We start from the raw sequence: 22,500 nt of genomic DNA on the forward strand, positions 1-22,500 counted from the left end.
CTGTTTAGAGTTAAAGATCAGAAGTACAGCAGGAACAAGTCTTCTTCAAGTCTTCTTCCAGGCCTTTCATCCTAAAGCTGAAACATTAGACCAGGTGTGTGTTTCTTCATTGTTCCATCAGAAGAACAGCTTCCGGCTGAATGTTGCTGATCATTGTAGATCTTTAAATGTCATATCTCTGGAAACTTGAGCTAGTTTCCGTCAGATGTTATCAGCGTCTGTCTCTCTTTCATCTGCGACACACAGATGGAAGTCAGAGATAAGAGATCTGCATAAGAGCAGCGACACATCGAGGCTCCGGACCAGAACCTGAAGAAAGAACATGGAGATGAGACGCAGCCGAGGCGCTCTGCTGGTGAGCAGCAACTTTATTAACAACGCCGACTTTATTGACAACGCCGACTTTATTAACAACGCCGACTTTATTAACAACGCCGACTTTATTAACAACGCCGACTTTATTAACAACGCCGACTTTATTAACAACGCAGACTTTATTAACAACGCAGACTTTATTAACAACGCCGACTTTATTAACAACGCCGACTTTATTGACAACGCCGACTTTATTGACAACGCCGACTTTATTAACAACGCCGACTTTATTGACAACGCCGAATTTATTGACAACGCCGACTTTATTGACAACGCCGACTTTATTAACAACGCCGACTTTATTAACAACGCCGACTTTATTGACAACGCCGACTTTATTGACAACGCCGACTTTATTAACAACGCCGACTTTATTGACAACGCCGAATTTATTGACAACGCCGACTTTATTGACAACGCCGACTTTATTAACAACGCCGACTTTATTAACAACGCCGACTTTATTGACAACGCCGACTTTATTGACAACGCCGACTTTATTAACAACGCCGACTTTATTGACAACGCCGACTTTATTAACAACGCCGACTTTATTAACAACGCCGACTTTATTAACAACGCCGACTTTATTAACAACGCCGACTTTATTAACAACGCAGACTTTATTAACAACGCCGACTTTATTAACAACGCCGACTTTATTGACAACGCCGACTTTATTGACAACGCCGACTTTATTAACAACGCCGACTTTATTGACAACGCCGAATTTATTGACAACGCCGACTTTATTGACAACGCCGACTTTATTAACAACGCCGACTTTATTAACAACGCCGACTTTATTAACAACGCCGACTTTATTAACAACGCCGACTTTATTAACAACGCCGAATTTATTAACAACGCCGACTTTATTGACAACGCCGACTTTATTGACAACGCCGACTTTATTGACAACGCCGACTTTATTAACAACGCCGACTTTATTGACAACGCCGACTTTATTGACAACGCCGAATTTATTAACAACGCCGACTTTATTAACAACGCCGACTTTATTAACAACGCCGACTTTATTGACAACGCCGAATTTATTAACAACGCCGACTTTATTGACAACGCCGAATTTATTAACAACGCCGACTTTATTAACAACGCCGACTTTATTAACAACGCCGACTTTATTAACAACGCCGACTTTATTAACAACGCCGACTTTATTAACAACGCCGAATTTATTAACAACGCCGACTTTATTGACAACGCCGAATTTATTAACAACGCCGACTTTATTAACAACGCCGACTTTATTGACAACGCCGACTTTATTGACAACGCCGACTTTATTAACAACGCCGACTTTATTAACAACGCCGAATTTATTAACAACGCCGACTTTATTAACAACGCCGAATTTATTAACAACGCCGACTTTATTAACAACGCCGAATTTATTAACAACGCCGACTTTATTAACAACGCCGACTTTATTGACAACGGCGACTTTATTGACAACGCCGACTTTATTGACAACGCCGAATTTATTAACAACGCCGACTTTATTAACAACGCCGACTTTATTGACAACGCCGACTTTATTGACAACGCCGAATTTATTAACAACGCCGACTTTATTAACAACGCCGACTTTATTAACAACGCCGACTTTATTAACAACGCGACTTTATTAACAACGCCGACTTTATTGACAACGCCGACTTTATTGACAACGCCGAATTTATTAACAACGCCGACTTTATTAACAACGCCGACTTTATTAACAACGCCGAATTTATTAACAACGCCGACTTTATTAACAACGCCGAATTTATTAACAACGCCGACTTTATTAACAACGCCGACTTTATTAACAACGCCGAATTTATTAACAACGCCGACTTTATTAACAACGCCGAATTTATTAACAACGCCGACTTTATTAACAACGCCGAATTTATTAACAACGCCGACTTTATTAACAACGCCGAATTTATTAACAACGCCGACTTTATTGACAACGCCGAATTTATTAACAACGCCGACTTTATTAACAACGCCGAATTTATTAACAACGCCGACTTTATTAACAACGCCGACTTTATTGACAACGCCGACTTTATTGACAACGCCGACTTTATTAACAACGCCGACTTTATTAACAACGCCGACTTTATTGACAACGCCGACTTTATTGACAACGCCGACTTTATTAACAACGCCGACTTTATTAACAACGCCGACTTTATTAACAACGCCGACTTTATTGACAACGCCGAATTTATTAACAACGCAGACTTTATTGACATCGCCGACTTTATTGACAACGCCGAATTTATTAACAACGCCGACTTTATTAACAACGCCGACTTTATTGACAACGCCGACTTTATTGACAACGCCGAATTTATTAACAACGCCGACTTTATTGACAACGCCGACTTTATTGACAACGCCGACTTTATTGACAACGCCGAATTTATTAACAACGCAGACTTTATTAACAACGCCGACCGTTAACGCTGAGCGGAGACCAGCTGCTGCTGCCTCAGAGACAATCAGGCTGATTATCAGCTGACGAGGTCAAATATGATTTAACTGGTACGAAGGGATGTTCTTACAAGCTCTCATTGTTTGGCTGAGGATTGTATGTATGTACATATATAAATATATATGTATGTATATACATATATATGTACATAAGAAAGTTGAGATATTTCGGATGAAATCAGAGTTCAAGAGATGCAAAGTAAATTCAAGGTATAAAAGTAAATTGTACTCTTTTAGATTTGCATGTGTTATAATGTTGGATTATTTTTATTGAAGCTAATTTTACTCAGTTTATTGTATCACAATGCTGTTTCTTAAATCTGTAAAGTAACTCAAGCTGACAGATGTAGAAGTATAAAGTAAAGTACAATCACACTTACATTTAGTGCTTGATTCAATTTACTTCACGGCACTGAAATGTAGAACTTTATTTATAATGTCTGCCTACATTAAATAGAAACGCATGTAATATTCTCCATAATAGAACTTTATTTTATTTGGAATGTGTTATTTAAAGTCATCTCTTCTCCTGTCCACAGGTGTGTTGCAGTGTATTGTGGGTAGTCGCCTCCTCCTCCAGGCTTAAGACTCCTCCCTCTACTCCTCCTCGCTGTGACGCCACGTTGGCGTTCTCCTCCGAGGTCTCCTCCTCGTCTGAAGGAAACGGGAACGTCCACCTCCGGTCTCTGTCTCCGTGGAGCTGGAGGTCAGTCTGAGACTCAGAGTCCAGAAATACATCAACGGATCTTTAATCGATGCTGAAGATGATTTTAAAGTGTCAAACACTAAATACACGTTTGTCCTTCGATGGACTCGCTCTGCTCCAAATATCTGCGGATCGAAACCTTCATCCACACCGAACGTGATCGATCTCTTAAAGCAGTGGTTCTCAAACTGTGGGGCGCGGTGGTATTACAGGCGGGAAATGCAGAATTTTTGATTTCAATTTTTTTTAAGTAATTCATAAATAGATGGCGAAATGCCTGTACTTTCGCGTAAATGTTTACGTTACGCCGTTAACAGGTTACGCTTGCGCATGCGCGACGGCCATGATGTTCTAACAAAGTGATTGCACATTGTATTTGTTTTTGTCTGATGGAGCAATCTGGTTTACTTAAAAGTGATTGCAATTTTCTTTATTCTATTATTTGAAAAAACACAGACGGAGGAGTGACAAAATGTTTCAATAAAAATTCAACATAAACCATTTTATTACAATTTTGTTTGGGCGGTGGGGCGTCAACATCTTTCTTCCTCCAAAGTGGGGCGCGACAGAAAAAGTTTGAGAACCGCTGTCTTAAAGGAACAGTGTGCGAGGTTTAGTGACATCTAGTGGTGCAGTTACAGACTGCAACCAACGAAACACCCTCAGCTCAAACTATGGTGGCCTGCAGGCAGAGAGATCTCAAAGATATTTCTACATGACCAAATAAATACAGATACAGAATACATCCCCACGTAGATAACGATAGTTTAATCCCCTAAATGTTACGCACTGTTCCTTTCAAAGATTTAAAAATAAAAAACAGACTACGTGCTTAAAAAGTGTCAACAGATTATACACGTCACACATAATAAAACTTCCTTTCAGAATAAAGTTCACAATAAATGTGTTTATGTTCAGTTTTCATATTCTCTATTCTATATTTTTGAAGAAGCCCTGACTTCATGAAATACTTCATCAGACACAAACATGTCTGACAAACAATGTTTGTTCATTTATTTGATGGATATTTCATTCATTCCTCACAGAATGACGGTAAATGTATAAATATAAAAAGCATAAACGTCCTCAGCAGCCAACCGGATCCTCACGTGTGATTTGATGTTTGTTTGTTCAGGTCGTCCACGGTGCCGAACCGGATCCCCTCCGTCCTCTGGGAGGCCGAGTGCAGCAGCAGCCTCTGTTCTGGTCCCGACGGCGGACAAGACCTGAACTCGGTCCCCATCTACCAGAACGTCCTGGTCCTGAACCGGCAGGACCGAGGACGCTGCTTCGTCGCGTCGTACCGCTCTGTGGCCGTCGGCTGCACCTGCGTCTGGGCCAAGACCGGCAAGGACTGAACCCGAACCACCACCTGGATCTCCACAAACCTGGATCTCAACCACCTGGGTCAGGCGGTTCAGATCCGTTATGGTTCCTGTTGTTGTCTATGATTGTTTCTCTTTACCAATAAAAAGATAGAAACAGAACTCGTGATGAATGACATCATTCTGACTTTCACGAGAATGACGACGTGAATCAGTGACATTAATGTAACGGATCATTTCAGTGACCAGAGCGTGTGTGTGTGTGTGTGTGTGTGTGAGTGTGTGTGAGTGTCTGAGTGTGTGTGTGAGTGTGTGTGAGTGTGTGTGAGAGTGTGTGTGTGTGTGAGTGTGTGAGTGTGTGTGTGTGTGTGTGTGTGTGTGAGTGTGTGTGAGAGTGTCTGAGTGTGTGTGTGAGTGTGTGTGAGTGTGTGAGTGTGTGTGTGAGAGTGTGTGTGTGTGTGAGAGTGAGTGTGTGTGAGTGTGTGTGTGTTAGTGTGTGTGTGAGTGTGTGTGTGTGTGAGTGTGTGTGTGTGTGAGTGTGTGTGTGTTAGTGTGTGTGTGAGTGTGTGTGTGAGTGTGTGTGTGTGTGAGTGTGTGTGTTTGTGTGTTAGTGTGTGTGTGAGTGTGTGTGTGTGTTAGTGTGTGTGAGTGTGTGTCAGTGTGTTTGTGTGTGTGTGTTTGTGTGTGTGTGTTAGTGTGTGTGTGAGTGTGTGTGTGTTAGTGTGTGTGTGTGTGTGAGTGTGTGTGTGTGTGTTAGTGTGTGTGTGAGTGTGTGTGTTAGTGTGTGTGTGTGTGTGTGTGTGTGTGTGAGTGTGTGTGTGTGTGAGTGTGTGTGTGTGTGTGAGTGTGTGTGTGTTAGTGTGTGTGTGAGTGTGTGTGTGTGTGAGTGTGTGTGTGTTAGTGTGTGTGTGAGTGTGTGTGTGTGTGAGTGTGTGAGTGTGTGTGTGTTAGTGTGTGTGTGAGTGTGTGTGAGTGTGTGTGTGTGTGAGTGTGTGTGTTTGTGTGTGTGTGTTAGTGTGTGTGTGAGTGTGTGTGAGTGTGTGTGTGTTAGTGTGTGTGAGTGTGTGTGTGTGTGTGTGTTAGTGTGTGTGTGAGTGTGTGTGAGTGTGTGTGTGTTAGTGTGTGTGAGTGTGTGTCAGTGTGTTTGTGTGTGTGTGTTAGTGTGTGTGTTAGTGTGTGTGTGAGTGTGTGTGTGTTAGTGTGTGTGTGTGTTTGTGTGTGTGTGTGTTAGTGTGTGTGTGTGTTAGTGTGTGTGTGTGTGTTAGTGTGTGTGTGAGTGTGTGTGTGTGTGTGTGTGTGTGTGTGTGAGTGTGTGTGTGTGTGAGTGTGTGTGTGTGTGTGAGTGTGTTAGTGTGTGTGTGTGAGTGTGTGAGTGTGTGTGTGTGTGAGTGTGAGTGTGTTAGTGTGTGTGTGTGAGTGTGTGTGTGTGTTAGTGTGTGTGTGTGTGAGTGTGTCTTTCTTTTAGAGACAAACGTATTTCACGAGCACTGAGAGCTCAGACCTCCTCGATGGCCTACATGTCATGATTCAGATCTGATCTGTGGCTTAATGCTACACACTTCACCAAGTCACATGACGATCAGGCCAGAAAAGGAACTGAAGCAGAAACATAAGCTCCTTATATCATCATGTATGTTGCCAACAGTTAAAGTCTGACTTACACTGTGTTTAATCTAAAAGATACTATTGAAGAAAATAAGATAAATATCACAGCTGATTCCAAACCTTTAGACGAGTGTGTACATGAAGAGTGTCACATGTTGAAAAAATACAACACAGATTGTTATGTGAAATGTATTCATCAATACAAACGTGTGAAGTGTGAAAAGAGGTTTACATGAAAACTGGAGCTGAAGCCTGTGAGAGGATGAAGAAATGAGAAATCATGACCTGGTTACTCAAGATCACAGAATGTGTTCTTTCTACCAAACGACACGACAACCGTCTCACACGCAGAATCATCAAACATCAATGAAACATCAATGAAGCATCAATGAAACATCAATGAAACATCAATGAAGCATCAATGAAACATCAATGAAACATCAATGAAACATCAATGAAACATCAATGAAACATCAATGAAACATCAATGAAACATCAATGAAACATCAATGAAACATCAATGAAACATTAATGAAACATCAATGAAACATCAATGAAACATTAATGAAACATTAATGAAACATTAATGAAACATCAATGAAACATCAATGAAACATCAATGAAACATCAATGAAACATTAATGAAACATTAATGAAACATCAATGAAACATCAATGAAACATTAATGAAACATCAATGAAACATTAATGAAACATTAATGAAACATCAATGAAACATCAATGAAACATCAATGAAACATCAATGAAACATCAATGAAACATCAATGAAACATCAATGAAACATCAATGAAACATCAATGAAACATCAATGAAACATCAATGAAACATCAATGAAACATCAATGAAACATCAATGAAACATCAATGAAACATCAACACTTGTTGATGTCAACGGGTCAACACTTGTTGACCCGTTCAGTAATCCTTCCATGAATGCACCTGCTAAGTATTGAGTGTGTAATAAAGCCTCTTTGCCTTAGTGCTCCATTTTTATACTTTCACTTTTTATACTTTAACTACATTTTGTTGTTAAACTTCAATATTTTCACTTAAATAATATTTAGAATGCAGGATTCTGGTCTCACCGCTTGACTTAAGGGAATGATCTGAAGGTGTCTTCCTCCACTGGACTTTCAGTGGATTTGTGGACAGTAAGACAAACGTAGAGCATTTCCAGCCTTGTCTTTCAGCATCTGTCCATCAAAGTGAAATGAAATGATAATAGTTTAAATACTTGGCAGGACATAAAAAACACCAATAAAAGAGGAAAAAGCTGCAGCTTAATATAAAACATTCACAACGTGAACTCATCATAACACCAAACTGAAAACACATTCTGCTTTTATCAAGCTTCAGAGCAAAGACTTGTTCATCACATTTAAAGTCACATCGTCACCTGACAAAGTCTGATCTGCCGGGGGCGGGGCTTAAGGATGGCAACGAGCGTCCATCTGTCCGTCCAACACCGTGGTCCAAATTCACATATCTCAACATCGACCAGTCAGATGATCAATAACAGATTTCCCATCTTTCCAAAAAGCAGGTCTGCCAGGCATCAGCTGATCCTGGTTTAGAGGGACATCTGTCCTCACAGTGCTGTTCTGAGGTTAGATCATGTGACCACATCAGATCAGCTGACGGTAAACCCAGCCCTGCTGTCGTCCACATGTGAAGTGACATAAAACACTCTTTAGAATAATAGAATAAAACCAGTCGAACGGACATCTTTGTATCTGTGGTGCATCAGAGCGAGGAGACAGAAATCTGTTCAGGACTCAACATTCTCTTCAAATATTCGCTCATCTGTTTCGGATCGCTGGTGAATGAGGAGGTGACATCGTACTTCATGGTGCAGCCTCCTGTGGGTTGTCCAGGTTACCCCGTCACATGTCTTCATACAGCAGCATGCCGCTGAAGATGGTGAGGGGCTCCACGGAGTGGGCCAGTTTGCCCATCACCAGGTCGATGCAGACCGTGTCCCGGGTCTGCAGAGGCAGGATGATGTTGAAGACGGCCAGAGATCCCGGAGTGGCTTTAGCCTCGGCCACGGGGTTGTTCTCCAGGCCTTCGGGCTGGTAGCCTCCGGAGTCCACCCTGGCGACGCCGTAGTTAGACTTGGACAGAACCGCCTCGATCTTCTCGTTCTTATGACCCGTCAGGATGGCGCTGAAGAAGTAACGTCCATCGACGGGGGCGGTGAAAATACCTGAACGAGACACCAGCAAACATTTCAGTCATAAAGTTTGGGACTTGGTGTAAGATTCAGAGATAGGGAGCAATTCACGATCCCCTCAACATGTCGATGACGAGCCGGCGGCTAACAGCTAACGGCTACAGTGCTGAAAGAGCTGACAGTGTTTACCCTGAAGGGAGCTGGATGCGACTGCTGTGTCCAACTTGGTGCATTTTGAACATGGACAGGGACTTTTGCAACACGTGGAAAGCGAGGAGCAGGAGATCGAACCGCCGACCCTGCACGTTTACCTGTTCTCGAGTCGTAGAAGTCTCCTTCATTGACCAATATCTTGTCGAAGAGGATGGTTCCAGCTCTGTCCATGGGAGCGGTGAGAGCGGCAGAGAAGGACAGTCTGGGTACGTGAGCATCGACACCAGGAAGACCTGAACACACACGGATGACAGTTATGATACATGTCTTCAGTTTTTGATTGGTATGTCTTCTAACAGTTATCTAACAAAAACACAAGAGGATGCAACAAGTCAAACTGATAAATGATCTTCTGATCAAGAGACATGATTGGCTGCTGGATCAGAAGCTGTTCGTGACCAATCAGGAGCTACAGTGTGTGATTCTGCAGGTAAAACCGAACAACAGTTCATTTGTATTTCAGCCCGTTTATTATTTAAACTCCATACCTGGTTCACCTTTGTGACCTGTAAAACAAAAGACATCAGAGCAGCTGTTAGAAATAGCAGAACAATAAAAATCACAGCAAACAATCTGTTTGTGATCATCACAATGGAAGCAGAACATTTACTGAATGTAGACTTTATATACTGAGGATCCGGTTCATTCATTTGACCTCGGGCTCCATTTTTCACCTTGTCGTCCAAGAGGTCCAAGAGGTCCAGGAGGTCCAGGAGGTCCAAGAGGTCCAGGAGGTCCAAGAGGTCCAAGAGGTCCAGGAGGTCCAAGAGGTCCAAGAGGTCCAGGAGGTCCAAGAGGTCCAAGAGGTCCTTGCGGACCCGTCAGCCCATTGAAGCCTCTCTCTCCTTGGGGTCCCGGGGGTCCGGGCAGGCCTGTGAAATAATGTGAATGATATGAACTGACATGTAACACAAATGTCATATTTTACTCTGACTGAGATACTTTCTATGGGGAAACCTTTGGGTCCTTGATTTTGATTGGCTGAGCTGCAATTGAACCTGTTGTAAAAAAAAACCTGCAACAATTAGTCACCGATTGCTTAAAATCTTCAAGATGTTGTTGTGAATTTGGATTTTGGGTTAAACCGCGATCATTTGGAAGAGATGGATAGAATATAAGAGGGAGATAAAAAAGAAAGGAGACGCATATTTGTTGAACATTATTAGGTTAGAGTGAACTATCTGGACCCATGAAGCAGATTACTGTAACTTGATGCTGTTGTTGATGAGCAGGCATGCTCTCAGCAGCAGCTGGTGTTTGTACGGGTGTTACTCTTAGTTTGATTTGTCCATCGATTGCTAATTTGCTGATTAGTTAACATCCAACTTGTAACTCTGACAGACGAGGAGTATTTCTGTCTCTTGTGTTCAAACTTTGCAGTTATTAGTGAGATAACAAACAGAAAAGAACAGAAGAGCTACAAGTTCAGAGGTCTGCTGAGCCGCACGGCGCCTACGAAACAACACAACATCAACACGGCGTCTGACGTTTGCTTTTTCAGGGATCTAGAAAGCTTCACTCATTCAGCACATTCTCTAGATCAGCGCATGAGTTTATACAGAGCAGCTCAATGCTTCCTTATCAACACAAGAACCAATGAATTATTCAGGCTCGTAATACCATTGAAGCTCCTGCAGCTTAATGTAATCTACTGTATCAATACAACACATTGGACATGTGGTATAGAGAATCCTCACATGCTATTCATTCATCAATGACACATCACCGGGAATGAGAAGCATTCACACTGTAAACATCATGACAGATGGCAGTAATCTGCACGTGAGCATTGACACCATGATCGTGAGGATGATTGTGCATGAAAGTAGTCGAGTCCATCAGAAAGACACCGCCGAGTCAAACGACAAGAATTCAAAGTCCTGTTGAGAGGAAGAAGTGGACTGAACTGAGAAACAATGTAATACATGAAATGAAATAACAGATCTACACTTGATTTACTTTATGTCAGAAAAACGAATGCGTGTTCATTCTGTTTGTCTTCCGATGGAGAAGAATAGAGTCAAATAGAAACAGAGTAGAGTCCAGCTCACCGGTCAGGTCGTGCTCAGAGGAACTCTGCAGGTCTTTGAGGGCCTGGTTCAGGCTGGAGTTCAGGTTCTTCATCCTGCTGTCGACGTCGTCCTGGTTCTTCTGAATGAAGTCCATGATTCCTCCGTGATGGCCGACCGACTCGTTCAGACCAGCAACACACGTCCACAAACTGGACACGTGTCGGTTCAGTCCTGAAAAACAGATCAAAACATTTAGAAAACACGACACAACAAAACCTTGGACGCTAACCACAAGGCCCAGAGGGCATGTCTGTCAGAATCCATCCAATCAGAGAGCTTCAGACTTTGTTGCCGGGCGGATAACAGATGGATGAAGAGATTTTTATCAGCCGTGGCCGTCCGTCCCGTTCTCGTTATATCTCAGGAACACATTGAGCAAATTTCCTAAAATTTGGCGCAAACATCCGGTTGGACTCGAGGATGAACTGTCGACCTTATGAAAGAAGTGGACGTAGTCACGGTGACGTCACCCATTGGTTTGTGGGCTGATGTTTGAATGCTCGTCACCATCTTGTTTTTTTTAAACCAGAAGTGACACGAGAAGGGCGGAGCTAAGTACAACCAAACGCTGAATAAAACATTTTTAGGACAAAAATGTTACAATTAACAAAAAAACACGGACAACTCCCAGACCGAACTACGCTGTGCTGTCGACCTGTCAATCAGCGTGCAGCCCCGCCCTAAAGCATCCCCTGCTTTATGGTCTGTGTGACTCTAAATGGACCATAATGTACTAAATGAACATCATGCTGTATTGAAGAAGACTTGAAACTAGAGATTGAAACATAAACTCATGTTTACAATGTTTACTGACTTGACTAGTTAGTGGAGGCTTGCAAACACTTGTTTTGTCCCAAAAATAGGAAATTTGCTTCCATAAATTCCTACAGGTTTTATGAATCTGGTTTGTGTTGCAAATATGATGTTTGCTAAGGTTTTCTTAAAGAAAATATAAGCACAGAAAACATGAAATGAAGTGCACCGTCTTTGATCTTGAGGATGGAGTCGGAGACGCCGTCCAGCCTCCCACAGACTCCCTCCACCTTCGACAGCCTCTTCTCCAGCCCGTCTCCGGACCTCCTACAGTCTCCCATCTCCACCAGGAGCATGCTCTCGAACCGCCGGACGTCACCGTCCATGGCGTCCAGGCGGTCGCGGCTCTCCTCGATGTGCTCCGTCACCTCCTGCTGGATTTTGTCGAGCTCCGAGATGATCTTATCCTTTGTGTTTCCTGTCGGGGATCACAGGATGAGCGTTAGCCGAGAGAGAGCCATTGTACCGAATGCAGAGAGTCGGCGTTAGCGAGCTGGAGCTCACCGAGGTCGGTGATGACGCTGTCGTGTTTCTGCACCGTGTGTTCGAGCCCCTTCAGGGTGTCGTTGATGGAGCTGAAGGTGAGGATGACCTCGGACAGTTCGCCCTGCAGCGTCTTCAGCTGGTTGTTGTTGATGGAGCATCCGATCACACTGTGGCCGTCTAAAGGCTTCTCAGCATCCAACCCGGGTCCACGTACGCTGGGACCACTGGTGCCACCAGAACCACCACCTGGTGAGGGTTTAGTTTGCAAAACAACTTTAATTAACCTCTTCATTAAAAACTATTCAAGCTCACATTAAAACATCTCCCAGCTCGAGGAGCAAGCACTTTGGTACATTTCTGGACTTACATTTCAAGAAATGTTTACGGATTCTATAAACAGCCGGGGCCTAAAAACATGCTGCTTTTCTATCTCATGAGAACCAAATGCAAAAATGTGAAAACACGTTATTATCTTTAAAGGAAAAAGCTTCATCTCAGAAAACTCAGATTACAGAGTGAAGATGAAACGCTGAACATGTCATTTGTTTTCATGTGAAACTGCACAAGGTCTGAACCCAGAATGCATCAGTTGTTCCCTCAGAGCGACAGACAGACAGACGGACGGACTGATTGATTGATGTCAATGGAAGTTTCAAATGAAGGATTTTTTGATTTTTAACTGCCATTGTTATCGTTGTAAACAGGTTAGGGTGCAGGGTTTTTGTGAGCAATCGTTTCATTGGTCGATCTGACCTGTGGGCGTGTCCGGGCCGGTCTTACATCGGCCGTTGCACCTCCCGACGTCGTCTCGAAGCCGGCGGACTTCGTCCTCCAGCTGCGAACACATCTGGAAGCAGCCTTCTTTCCCCGAGTCCAGTCTTATCTGGAGTCTGTTGATGTGGCTCTGCATGCGCCCCAGTGCATCCTGGGAATGGTTCCTCAGCCTCTGCAGCTCGTCCTCCACCTTCCCGCACAGCTCGCAGTCCTGCCCCAGCAGCTCCACCTCCGTCACGATTCGGTTGAAGTGTTCGCCGTGATCCCCGGTCAGGTCCTTGATCTTACGGACATCGTGGCTCAGGTCCACAACCTCAGTGATGATTGACATGTTAATATTCATACAGATCATATCCAACAGTGAGAACATACTTCCTGTTAAAACTATTAGAGAGATGACCAGCTGTGGGGCTACGTCTTCTGTAACCAGTGTAGCATTAAAGCATGGTGGACTTAGCAAGCTAACAACTGGGCGGCTGGCTTCTTGGCTAGCTTGCTGATTCACCCATGCTACTACGCACCACTGGTTTCAGAAAAATGTCCTGAAGAAAGTTGTCATTTATCTGTCAATGGCAATTGTCTTTCATATGCTGTGACAAGACTGGATGGAGCATTAAGTTGTTACATTTTTACTCATTGAGCAGATGGCTAGTTAGCGAGCTACCATGCTAACTCCACCATGCCTTCATGCTATGGTTACACTGTTAACAGAAGAGCCCAACTGCAGGATGGTGGTCTGCGATCTCTCTCGTTGAGTCCTCAACGCTTGAAGACTATTTTGCCATCAGGAGAGCAGCTGAGGGGTCCAAAAAACTAGCTGGCCAAATAGCTAGCTCTGGAGAATTGACGAGTTAGCTAACTTAGCTAACTAGCCAGCAGTGGAGATGGACTAGCTAACTAGCCAGCCGTCATCTCCGGAGCTCCCATTTGCTCTCCTCCCTGCGGCATAGGTGTCGGCTAATATGGACCCATTGGTAACTTTCTCAGGTGACCCTCGTGGTCCCTGGATCTATATCTCACCTTGTCGAGCAGCGAGTCTCCAGACACCGACATGTCTTTGAGTTGAGTGTTGAAGTGCCGAATCTGATCCTCGTTGGCGACCACTCTCCACTCCAGTGATTTCTCTGTTGTTCCTTCTCTTTCTCCTCCGGTCTCAGATAACCCTTTGACTGCACCTCCTCTTCCTGTAGATCCACGTCCTGTTGTAGATCCACGTCCTGTAGATCCACCTCCTGTTGTAGATCCACCTCCTGTTGTAGATCCACCTCCTGTTGTAGATCCTCCTCCTGTTGTAGATCCACCTCCTGTAGTTCCACCTCCTGTTGTAGATCCACCTCCTGTAGTTCCACCTCCTGTTGTAGATCCACCTCCTGTAGATCCTCCTCCTGTTGTTCCTCCTGTAGATCCTCCTCCTGTTGTAGATCCACGTCCTGTAGATCCACCTCCTGTTGTAGATCCACCTCCTGTAGTTCCACCTCCTGTTGTAGATCCACCTCCTGTAGTTCCACCTCCTGTTGTAGATCCACCTCCTGTAGATCCTCCTCCTGTTGTTCCTCCTGTAGATCCTCCTCCTGTTGTAGATCCACGTCCTGTAGATCCACCTCCTGTTGTAGATCCACCTCCTGTTGTAGATCCACCTCCTGTTGTAGATCCTCCTCCTGTAGATCCTCCTCCTGTTGTTCCTCCTGCAGATCCACCTCCTGTAGATCCTCCTCCTGTAGATCCTCCTCCTGCATATCCACCTCCTGTAGATCCTCCTCCTGTTGTAGATCCACCTCCTGTCGATCCACCTCCTGCAGGTCTTCCTCCATCTCCACCTGCTCCCCACCTTCCTCCTCCATCTGCCCGGTCACCACCACCTCCTCTTCTTCCACCTCCTTCAGTCCCTCCACAGCTGCACTCCTCAAGCCTCCGGCTGATGATGGATGTGCTGTTTTCCAGCTTCGACAGCCTCTTGCCGTGGTCGCCTACCCCGTCCTTCACCAGGCCCACATCCAGCTCCACGTCTACAATCCTGAAGGCCTGGTCATCGAACCGGTCCAGGAACACCGTCCTCAGGTCCCCCAGTTCTCTGTGGAAGTAGTCCTTCAGGTCGTTCTCCAGGTACGAGCAGCTCTGCTCGGTCCGCTGCACGGTGTTGTTCATGCGTCGTTCAAGGTCCCTCAGCCGATTGTCCAGTCGGTCCTCCGTCACCACTGCATCCCTCCCACCTCCCCCGATTCCCCCGATTCCACCGCCACCACCACCACCAAGCCCTCCTCCTCCTCCTCCTCCAAAGCCACCGTTCTCGCTGCTGCCGCCTCCTCGGCCGAGCACCTTGTCCAGACGATTCTGCAGAACGTCAAAGTTCTCCGAGGCTGAGCTGATCTTGCGCTCTGCGACGGTGACGCGGTTTTGGAGTTCGCTGACGGTGGCACAGCATCCTTGCGAACGCACCACCTCCCGTCGCAGTCCGTCCAGGCCCTGCCGATACCGAACATCCATGGCGTTCAGCTGCTTCTCCAGAGCTCGAATGCTCTCCCTGTCCTCCTGCTGCTGTCGGCGCAGATCCTCCACGCCAGCCTGGAACACACACAGCGAACCCTCTTCCCCGTTCAGAATGCCGTCATGTGAAAGTGGACGAATGGCTCATTGAAAGAGATGTGATACCTGACAAGAGGAGCAGGACAGCGACACCCTCCTCTCCAGCTCCCTCAGGATCTCCTCCTTCAGCAAGTTCAGCCTCCCTCCACTCAGTCCTCCTCCAGACGGACCTCCGTCCAGGTCGTTCCCTTTCCCATTCACCAGGTGCTTGTTGATGCTGACTAGGGTTTTATCATGGGCCTGTTGGAGCAGAGCAACCTCAGTGTCAGTCCTCATGAACACATTTAAAACAAAACTTTTCTCATGTATATTTTGTTTAAATGCATAAAACTTTATCTTCTTTGGAAATGTTAGCTTCAGTATGCCGCGCTGCGTTGTGTTTGGTGTCTGATTCGGGTTTCTGGACTCATCATTGCAGGTTTTTTAAACAAAGTTTGTTTGTGTTCCTTATGCGACCGTAGAGTCGAACACTGTGAGGTCATATTTCACAAACTGCCTCCTGATATATGTTCTCTTCTGACTCCTACAACTATCAGAAGCTACAACCATCCAATCAGAATATGTACGTCGTCCCTACAACCTGCACCCTGAGCTACAGAGACACTTACACCATTATTTATGCAAGATTTAAAAAAACACTGAGTGACAGTTCATTGATTGAAGCAAGTTGCTGGTTTGGTTAAAGTCCGTCATCTCTTTTATGTTTTTTTACAATATTTTTTGACTTTTTGCTGCTTTGTTTTTAAAGTCTGTTTTTACGTGGTGACATGTTTACGCTGTCATCTTGGTCAGGACCTCCTTGGAAATGAGATACATCTCAAAATAAAGGTTGAATGAACTTAAATAATAAGTCAAATCATGGGCCTGTTGGAGCAGAGACACGCCTGCTGCAGTTTACAGTGTTAAAAAACGACTTCAAGACAAAACTGCACCAACCAACTCTGCTCGTTCACACAGATGTCCATCTGGACCTCCATCATGATCACCTTTCCAACGCCCTGATTCAGTCTTTGATACGATAACGGTCCATGTCAGGTAACAGCTTGACTCCCGTATGAAGTCCTCACAGATAAGCAGTGACTCACCTGTGTGCGGTTGTCCAGCTGGTCCAGTTTGGTCTGAATGCTGTGAATCGTCTCTTTAATCTCTGGCTGAGCTGCATCAGCAGGGTTTCTTGCTCCTGACGAGGTTCCTCCTCCTCCTCCTCCTCCTCCTCCACTGAAGCCCGGTTTGTTGCTTTCCCGTTGAAAGTGTTCGTTCATGGTGGTCTGAAGGTCCTGAAGGTTTTTGGTTAAACTCTGGATCTTCTCCTCCAGCTGCCTCACCTTCTCGTTCTCACCTCGTCCTGGAAGAGACGGGAAGCAGCAGAGTCAGAGCTTCAATCACAGAAGCTCTTTACAGTCACATGGAGACGGAGGCGGGGCCACACATCTGACACAATACAGTAACATTACAATGAATACATAATAAAAACAACAAGAAGAAAGAATGCACTCACCACTGTGTCCTCCACTCTGTCCGGATCCAGAACTGCCTCCTCCCTGACCGCCTCCCCCTTGTCCATAGCTCGTCCCTCCTCCTTGTCCCCCCGGTCTGGGCTGAGGTCTGGTGGTGGAAATCTGTGTTCCTGCTCGTCCGACCGGACCGTCATTGCAGTCCACTCCACTGTATCCGTGGCAGCACTTCCACTCCATCTGCGTCACCATCTTGTAGGCCACTTTGTACCGCGGCCTCATGAAGGTCCGGTAGCTGCAGACACATGCAGAGGCACAGTGTGATGTCAGCATGTACCACAGTCCAGTGTGATGTCAGCATGTACCCCAGTCCTGTGTGATGTCAGCATGTACCACAGTCCTGTGTGATGTCAGCATGTACCACAGTCCTGTGTGATGTCAGCATGTACCACAGTCCTGTGTGATGTCAGCATGTACCACAGTCCTGTGTGATGTCAGCATGTACCACAGTCCTGTGTGATGTCAGCATGTACCACAGTCCTGTGTGATGTCAGCATGTACCACAGTCCAGTGTGATGTCAGCATGTACCACAGTCCTGTGTGATGTCAGCATGTACCACAGTCCTGTGTGATGTCAGCATGTACCACAGTCCTGTGTGATGTCAGCATGTACCCCAGTCCTGTGTGATGTCAGCATGTACCACAGTCCTGTGTGATGTCAGCATGTACCCCAGTCCTGTGTGATGTCAGCATGTACCACAGTCCTGTGTGATGTCAGCATGTACCACAGTCCTGTGTGATGTCAGCATGTACCACAGTCCTGTGTGATGTCAGCATGTACCACAGTCCTGTGTGATGTCAGCATGTACCACAGTCCAGTGTGATGTCAGCATGTACCACAGTCCTGTGTGATGTCAGCATGTACCACAGTCCTGTGTGATGTCAGCATGTACCACAGTCCTGTGTGATGTCAGCATGTACCCCAGTCCTGTGTGATGTCAGCATGTACCACAGTCCTGTGTGATGTCAGCATGTACCCCAGTCCTGTGTGATGTCAGCATGTACCACAGTCCTGTGTGATGTCAGCATGTACCACAGTCCTGTGTGATGTCAGCATGTACCACAGTCCTGTGTGATGTCAGCATGTACCACAGTCCTGTGTGATGTCAGCACAGGATATCACACAGGACTATAAATATAAACATCGAACAAAAAGTTCGGAAATTCGTGTTTGGGAGATTATTTCTCTGTTGTAACGATGCTTCTTGGCAATAACTTTTATACCGTTGGAAAGCCTGTTTATTTTCCTTTCAAACGGAGCTCCATTCATAAGGAACATGCATTTGTAGGATGAGCAGCACAGCTGAGTATGTGGGTTGCGTCCATGAAAACAGCTTATTCTGCTGTTGCTGTTGACTCTTGTTTGGTTGTTTGGATGATTGAAGTCTATCAGTGACAAGGAAGGAACAACACTTATTGGCAATTTTACAATTTATTCATTTAACAAACAGGAGCCTCAGCAGTGTGTGGAAGAACCACACACAGCCACACCAGCCTGGCTCCTCCTCCTCATGCTGGTCACCAGCCTGGCTCCTCCTCCTCCTCATGCTGGTCACCAGGCTGCTCACACACTGCTGTGGGATGCATTCCACTCCTCAAGCAGGATTTGTTGTATATGTATACATATATATATATATATGTATATATATATATATATGTATACATATATATATATATATATATACATATATATATATATATATATGTATATATATATATATATGTATACATATATATATATATATATATACATATATATATATATATACATATATATATATATATATATATATATATATATGTATATATATATATATACATATATATATATATATGTATACATATATATATATATATATATATATATATATATATATATATGTATATATATATATATATATGTATATATATATATATACATATATATATATATATATATATATATATATATGTATATATATATATATACATATATATATATATATATATATATGTATATAAATATATATATACATATATATATGTATATATATATTTATGTGCGTGTACTCACACCAGCACTCTGCTGCACTGTCCACTCCCCCAGCTGCAGGGATGATAATCAGGCTTCACGTAGGTTTCCACTCCGTCCTCAACCACACAGCTCACCGTCTTCGTCACCACGAATGCACACCAGTTCCTGTACGACACACACACACACACAGGTTTCAGTCACATGACTAGTTAACACAAAGTTCAGGAGGACTGGTCCTCAAGTTCCTGTCAACCAACACAGATTTGTAGCACGTCACACAGTCGGGCGTCACTTTGCAGCTTCATGTCAGCGGCTTCCATTTAAAAACACACACGAAGGGTTAATAAACCTTTATTGATCAGATTTTTACCGTTGCTTCCTGTAAGTTTGAGTTTTTCTCTTGGTCAGCTGCAGCTCCACAGGTTTAACGACAAACATCTGTCTGGGTCGAGTGAGGTCAGAACTGAGCGTGTGCAGATGTTTTCGGATAGTTTAAAGAAGCAGATGCTACAGGACATCGCAGACTATTTCAAAACGAACAGTCCTCAAACTAACTGTGTCCTGAAACACGGTGTTAAACCTGTGAACTTACATCCCAACCATTTAAATAGTCAAATAGATTTATTTTGAAACTGCAGCGGTTCTAGACATGCTTTATTTTGAAGTCCGTGGTCGGCGGCTGTGTTTCCTGATTGAAAACATATGAAGCTGAAACTGCAAAACCATCAGATGGAAACCTGAACGCTGCCCAGAGTGAACACATGTATGAAAATGTACAAATATATATTGATTATTGCTTTTATTTACACATAATAATGAAACAAATATATAAACATAGTTTTACCATCAGATTTCTTCCATATTGTCTATTTCTGTTTCTATTAAGTTTATAGATTCAGTTTATACACACACACACACACACACACAAGGAAATCACCTGACAGCTTCACACAAAAGGACTCGTTAAATACAACAACACACGTATTGTACGTGTGTGTGGAAATGGTGTTTTACCTGCCTTGTGGGGACATGAATCTGTTCACACAGTCACATTGTGGGGACTCACCTTACTTATGGGGACAAAATACAACATAAGCCAAACCGTCACTTATTACATGTGAGGGTGAAGGCTTGAAAACACTACTGTGTGTGTGTGTGTGTGTCATGTGCAGAAGTGATCACTGTGTGATAGTGCTGACTGTGTCTCTGTGTCGGCCATGCTGGTTCTGCAGCAGACTGACTGTCTCTTTGTGTTTCAATTCAATTGTGTTGATTTATTATTTTCTGGAATAGAGAACAACAAGTTTAACGTTCAGATGAAGTTTAACGTTCTGATGAAGTTTAACGTTCTGATGAAGTTTAACGTTCTGATGAAGTTTAACGTTCGGATGAAGTTTAACGTTCTGATGAAGTTTAACGTTCTGATGAAGTTTAACGTTCTGATGAAGTTTAACGTTCGGATGAAGTTTAACGTTCGGATGAAGTTTAACGTTCTGATGAAGTTTAACGTTCTGATGAAGTTTAACGTTCTGATGAAGTTTAACGTTCGGATGAAGTTTAACGTTCGGATGAAGTTTAACGTTCTGATGAAGTTTAACGTTCTGATGAAGTTTAACGTTCGGATGAAGTTTAACGTTCTGATGAAGTTTAACGTTCTGATGAAGTTTAACGTTCTGATGAAGTTTAACGTTCGGATGAAGTTTAACGTTCGGATGAAGTTTAACGTTCTGATGAAGTTTAACGTTCTGATGAAGTTTAACGTTCTGATGAAGTTTAACGTTTTGATGAAGTTTAACGTTCAGATGAAGTTTAACGTTCTGATGAAGTTTAACGTTTTGATGAAGTTTAACGTTCGGATGAAGTTTAACGTTCGGATGAAGTTTAACGTTCTGATGAAGTTTAACGTTCGGATGAAGTTTAACGTTCAGATGAAGTTTAACGTTCTGATGAAGTTTAACGTTCTGATGAAGTTTAACGTTCAGATGAAGTTTAACGTTCTGATGAAGTTTAACGTTCAGATGAAGTTTAACGTTCTGATGAAGTTTAGCGTTCGGATGAAGTTTAACGTTTTGATGAAGTTTAACGTTCTGATGAAGTTTAACGTTCGGATGAAGTTTAACGTTCGGATGAAGTTTAACGTTCTGATGAAGTTTAACGTTCTGATGAAGTTTAACGTTCAGATGAAGTTTAACGTTGTGATGAAGTTTAACGTTGTGATGAAGTTTAACGTTCTGATGAAGTTTAACGTTCTGATGAAGTTTAACGTTCGGATGAAGTTTAATGTTTTGATGAAGTTTAACGTTCTGATGAAGTTTAACGTTCTGATGAAGTTTAACGTTCTGATGAAGTTTAACGTTCTGATGAAGTTTAACGTTCTGATGAAGTTTAACGTTCTGATGAAGTTTAACGTTCAGATGAAGTTTAACGTTCGGATGAAGTTTAACGTTCAGATGAAGTTTAACGTTCGGATGAAGTTTAACGTTCAGATGAAGTTTAACGTTCTGATGAAGTTTAACGTTCTGATGAAGTTTAACGTTCGGATGAAGTTTAACGTTCAGATGAAGTTTAACGTTCTGATGAAGTTTAACGTTCTGATGAAGTTTAGCGTTCGGATGAAGTTTAACGTTTTGATGAAGTTTAACGTTCTGATGAAGTTTAACGTTCAGATGAAGTTTAACGTTCGGATGAAGTTTAACGTTCGGATGAAGTTTATCGTTCTGATGAAGTTTAACGTTCTGATGAAGTTTAGCGTTCGGATGAAGTTTAACGTTCTGATGAAGTTTAACGTTTTGATGAAGTTTAACGTTCTGATGAAGTTTAACGTTCAGATGAAGTTTAACGTTCTGATGAAGTTTAACGTTCGGATGAAGTTTAACGTTCGGATGAAGTTTAACGTTCGGATGAAGTTTAACGTTCGGCTGAAGTTTATCGTTCTGATGAAGTTTAGCGTTCGGATGAAGTTTAGCGTTCGGATGAAGTTTAACGTTCTGATGAAGTTTAACGTTCTGATGAAGTTTAACGTTCGGATGAAGTTTAACGTTCTGATGAAGTTTAACGTTCTGATGAAGTTTAGCGTTCGGATGAAGTTTAATGTTTTGATGAAGTTTAACGTTCTGATGAAGTTTAACGTTCAGATGAAGTTTAACGTTCGGATGAAGTTTAACGTTCAGATGAAGTTTAACGTTCTGATGAAGTTTAACGTTCTGATGAAGTTTAGCGTTCGGATGAAGTTTAACGTTTTGATGAAGTTTAACGTTCTGATGAAGTTTAACGTTCAGATGAAGTTTAACGTTCGGATGAAGTTTAACGTTCGGATG

At 43.4% G+C, this 22,500-nt stretch overlaps 2 protein-coding genes across 6 annotated transcripts in view; one reads left to right on the top strand and one right to left on the bottom strand.

Annotated features, from left to right (window-relative positions):
* Positions 1-322: 322 nt before the first annotated feature.
* On the top strand, positions 323-5,585 carry il17a/f2 (interleukin 17a/f2; the record flags this gene model as incomplete). The annotated part of the gene is made up of 3 exons (XM_079292030.1): positions 323-355; positions 3,426-3,592; positions 4,728-5,585. The coding sequence occupies 3 exons, from the start codon at positions 323-325 to the stop codon at positions 4,948-4,950; spliced, it is 423 nt and encodes a 140-aa protein (XP_079148156.1). The 3' UTR covers positions 4,951-5,585.
* A 1,828-nt stretch (positions 5,586-7,413) lies between these two features.
* emilin1b (elastin microfibril interfacer 1b) overlaps positions 7,414-22,500 on the bottom strand; it is a 20,456-nt gene continuing 5,369 nt past the window's right edge. The window contains exons 2-15 of one of the 5 annotated variants that reach the window (XR_013772924.1): positions 19,223-19,348; positions 17,154-17,404; positions 16,741-17,000; positions 15,722-15,895; positions 14,093-15,634; positions 13,052-13,385; positions 12,317-12,544; positions 11,982-12,230; positions 10,979-11,170; positions 9,602-9,799; positions 9,416-9,433; positions 9,026-9,160; positions 7,938-8,747; positions 7,414-7,734 (exon numbers count right to left, since the gene is read on the bottom strand). Coding sequence is in view for 4 of the 5 variants with exons in the window: in XM_079292448.1 (XP_079148574.1) it covers positions 8,425-8,747; positions 9,026-9,160; positions 9,416-9,433; positions 9,602-9,799; positions 10,979-11,170; positions 11,982-12,230; positions 12,317-12,544; positions 13,052-13,385; positions 14,093-15,634; positions 15,722-15,895; positions 16,741-17,000; positions 17,154-17,404; positions 19,223-19,348 (4,030 nt within the window). In the remaining variant the exon portion in view is untranslated. Of the gene's footprint in view, positions 8,748-9,025; positions 9,161-9,415; positions 9,434-9,601; positions 9,800-10,978; positions 11,171-11,981; positions 12,231-12,316; positions 12,545-13,051; positions 13,386-14,092; positions 15,635-15,721; positions 15,896-16,740; positions 17,001-17,153; positions 17,405-19,222; positions 19,349-22,500 lie in introns of all 5 variants that reach the window. The other 4 variants (XM_079292450.1, XM_079292451.1, XM_079292449.1 and 1 more) reach the window with 4 other exon arrangements.

Source organism: Melanostigma gelatinosum (genome assembly GCF_949748355.1).
Source record: "Melanostigma gelatinosum genome assembly, chromosome: 2".
Lineage (NCBI taxonomy): Eukaryota > Metazoa > Chordata > Actinopteri > Perciformes > Zoarcidae > Melanostigma > Melanostigma gelatinosum.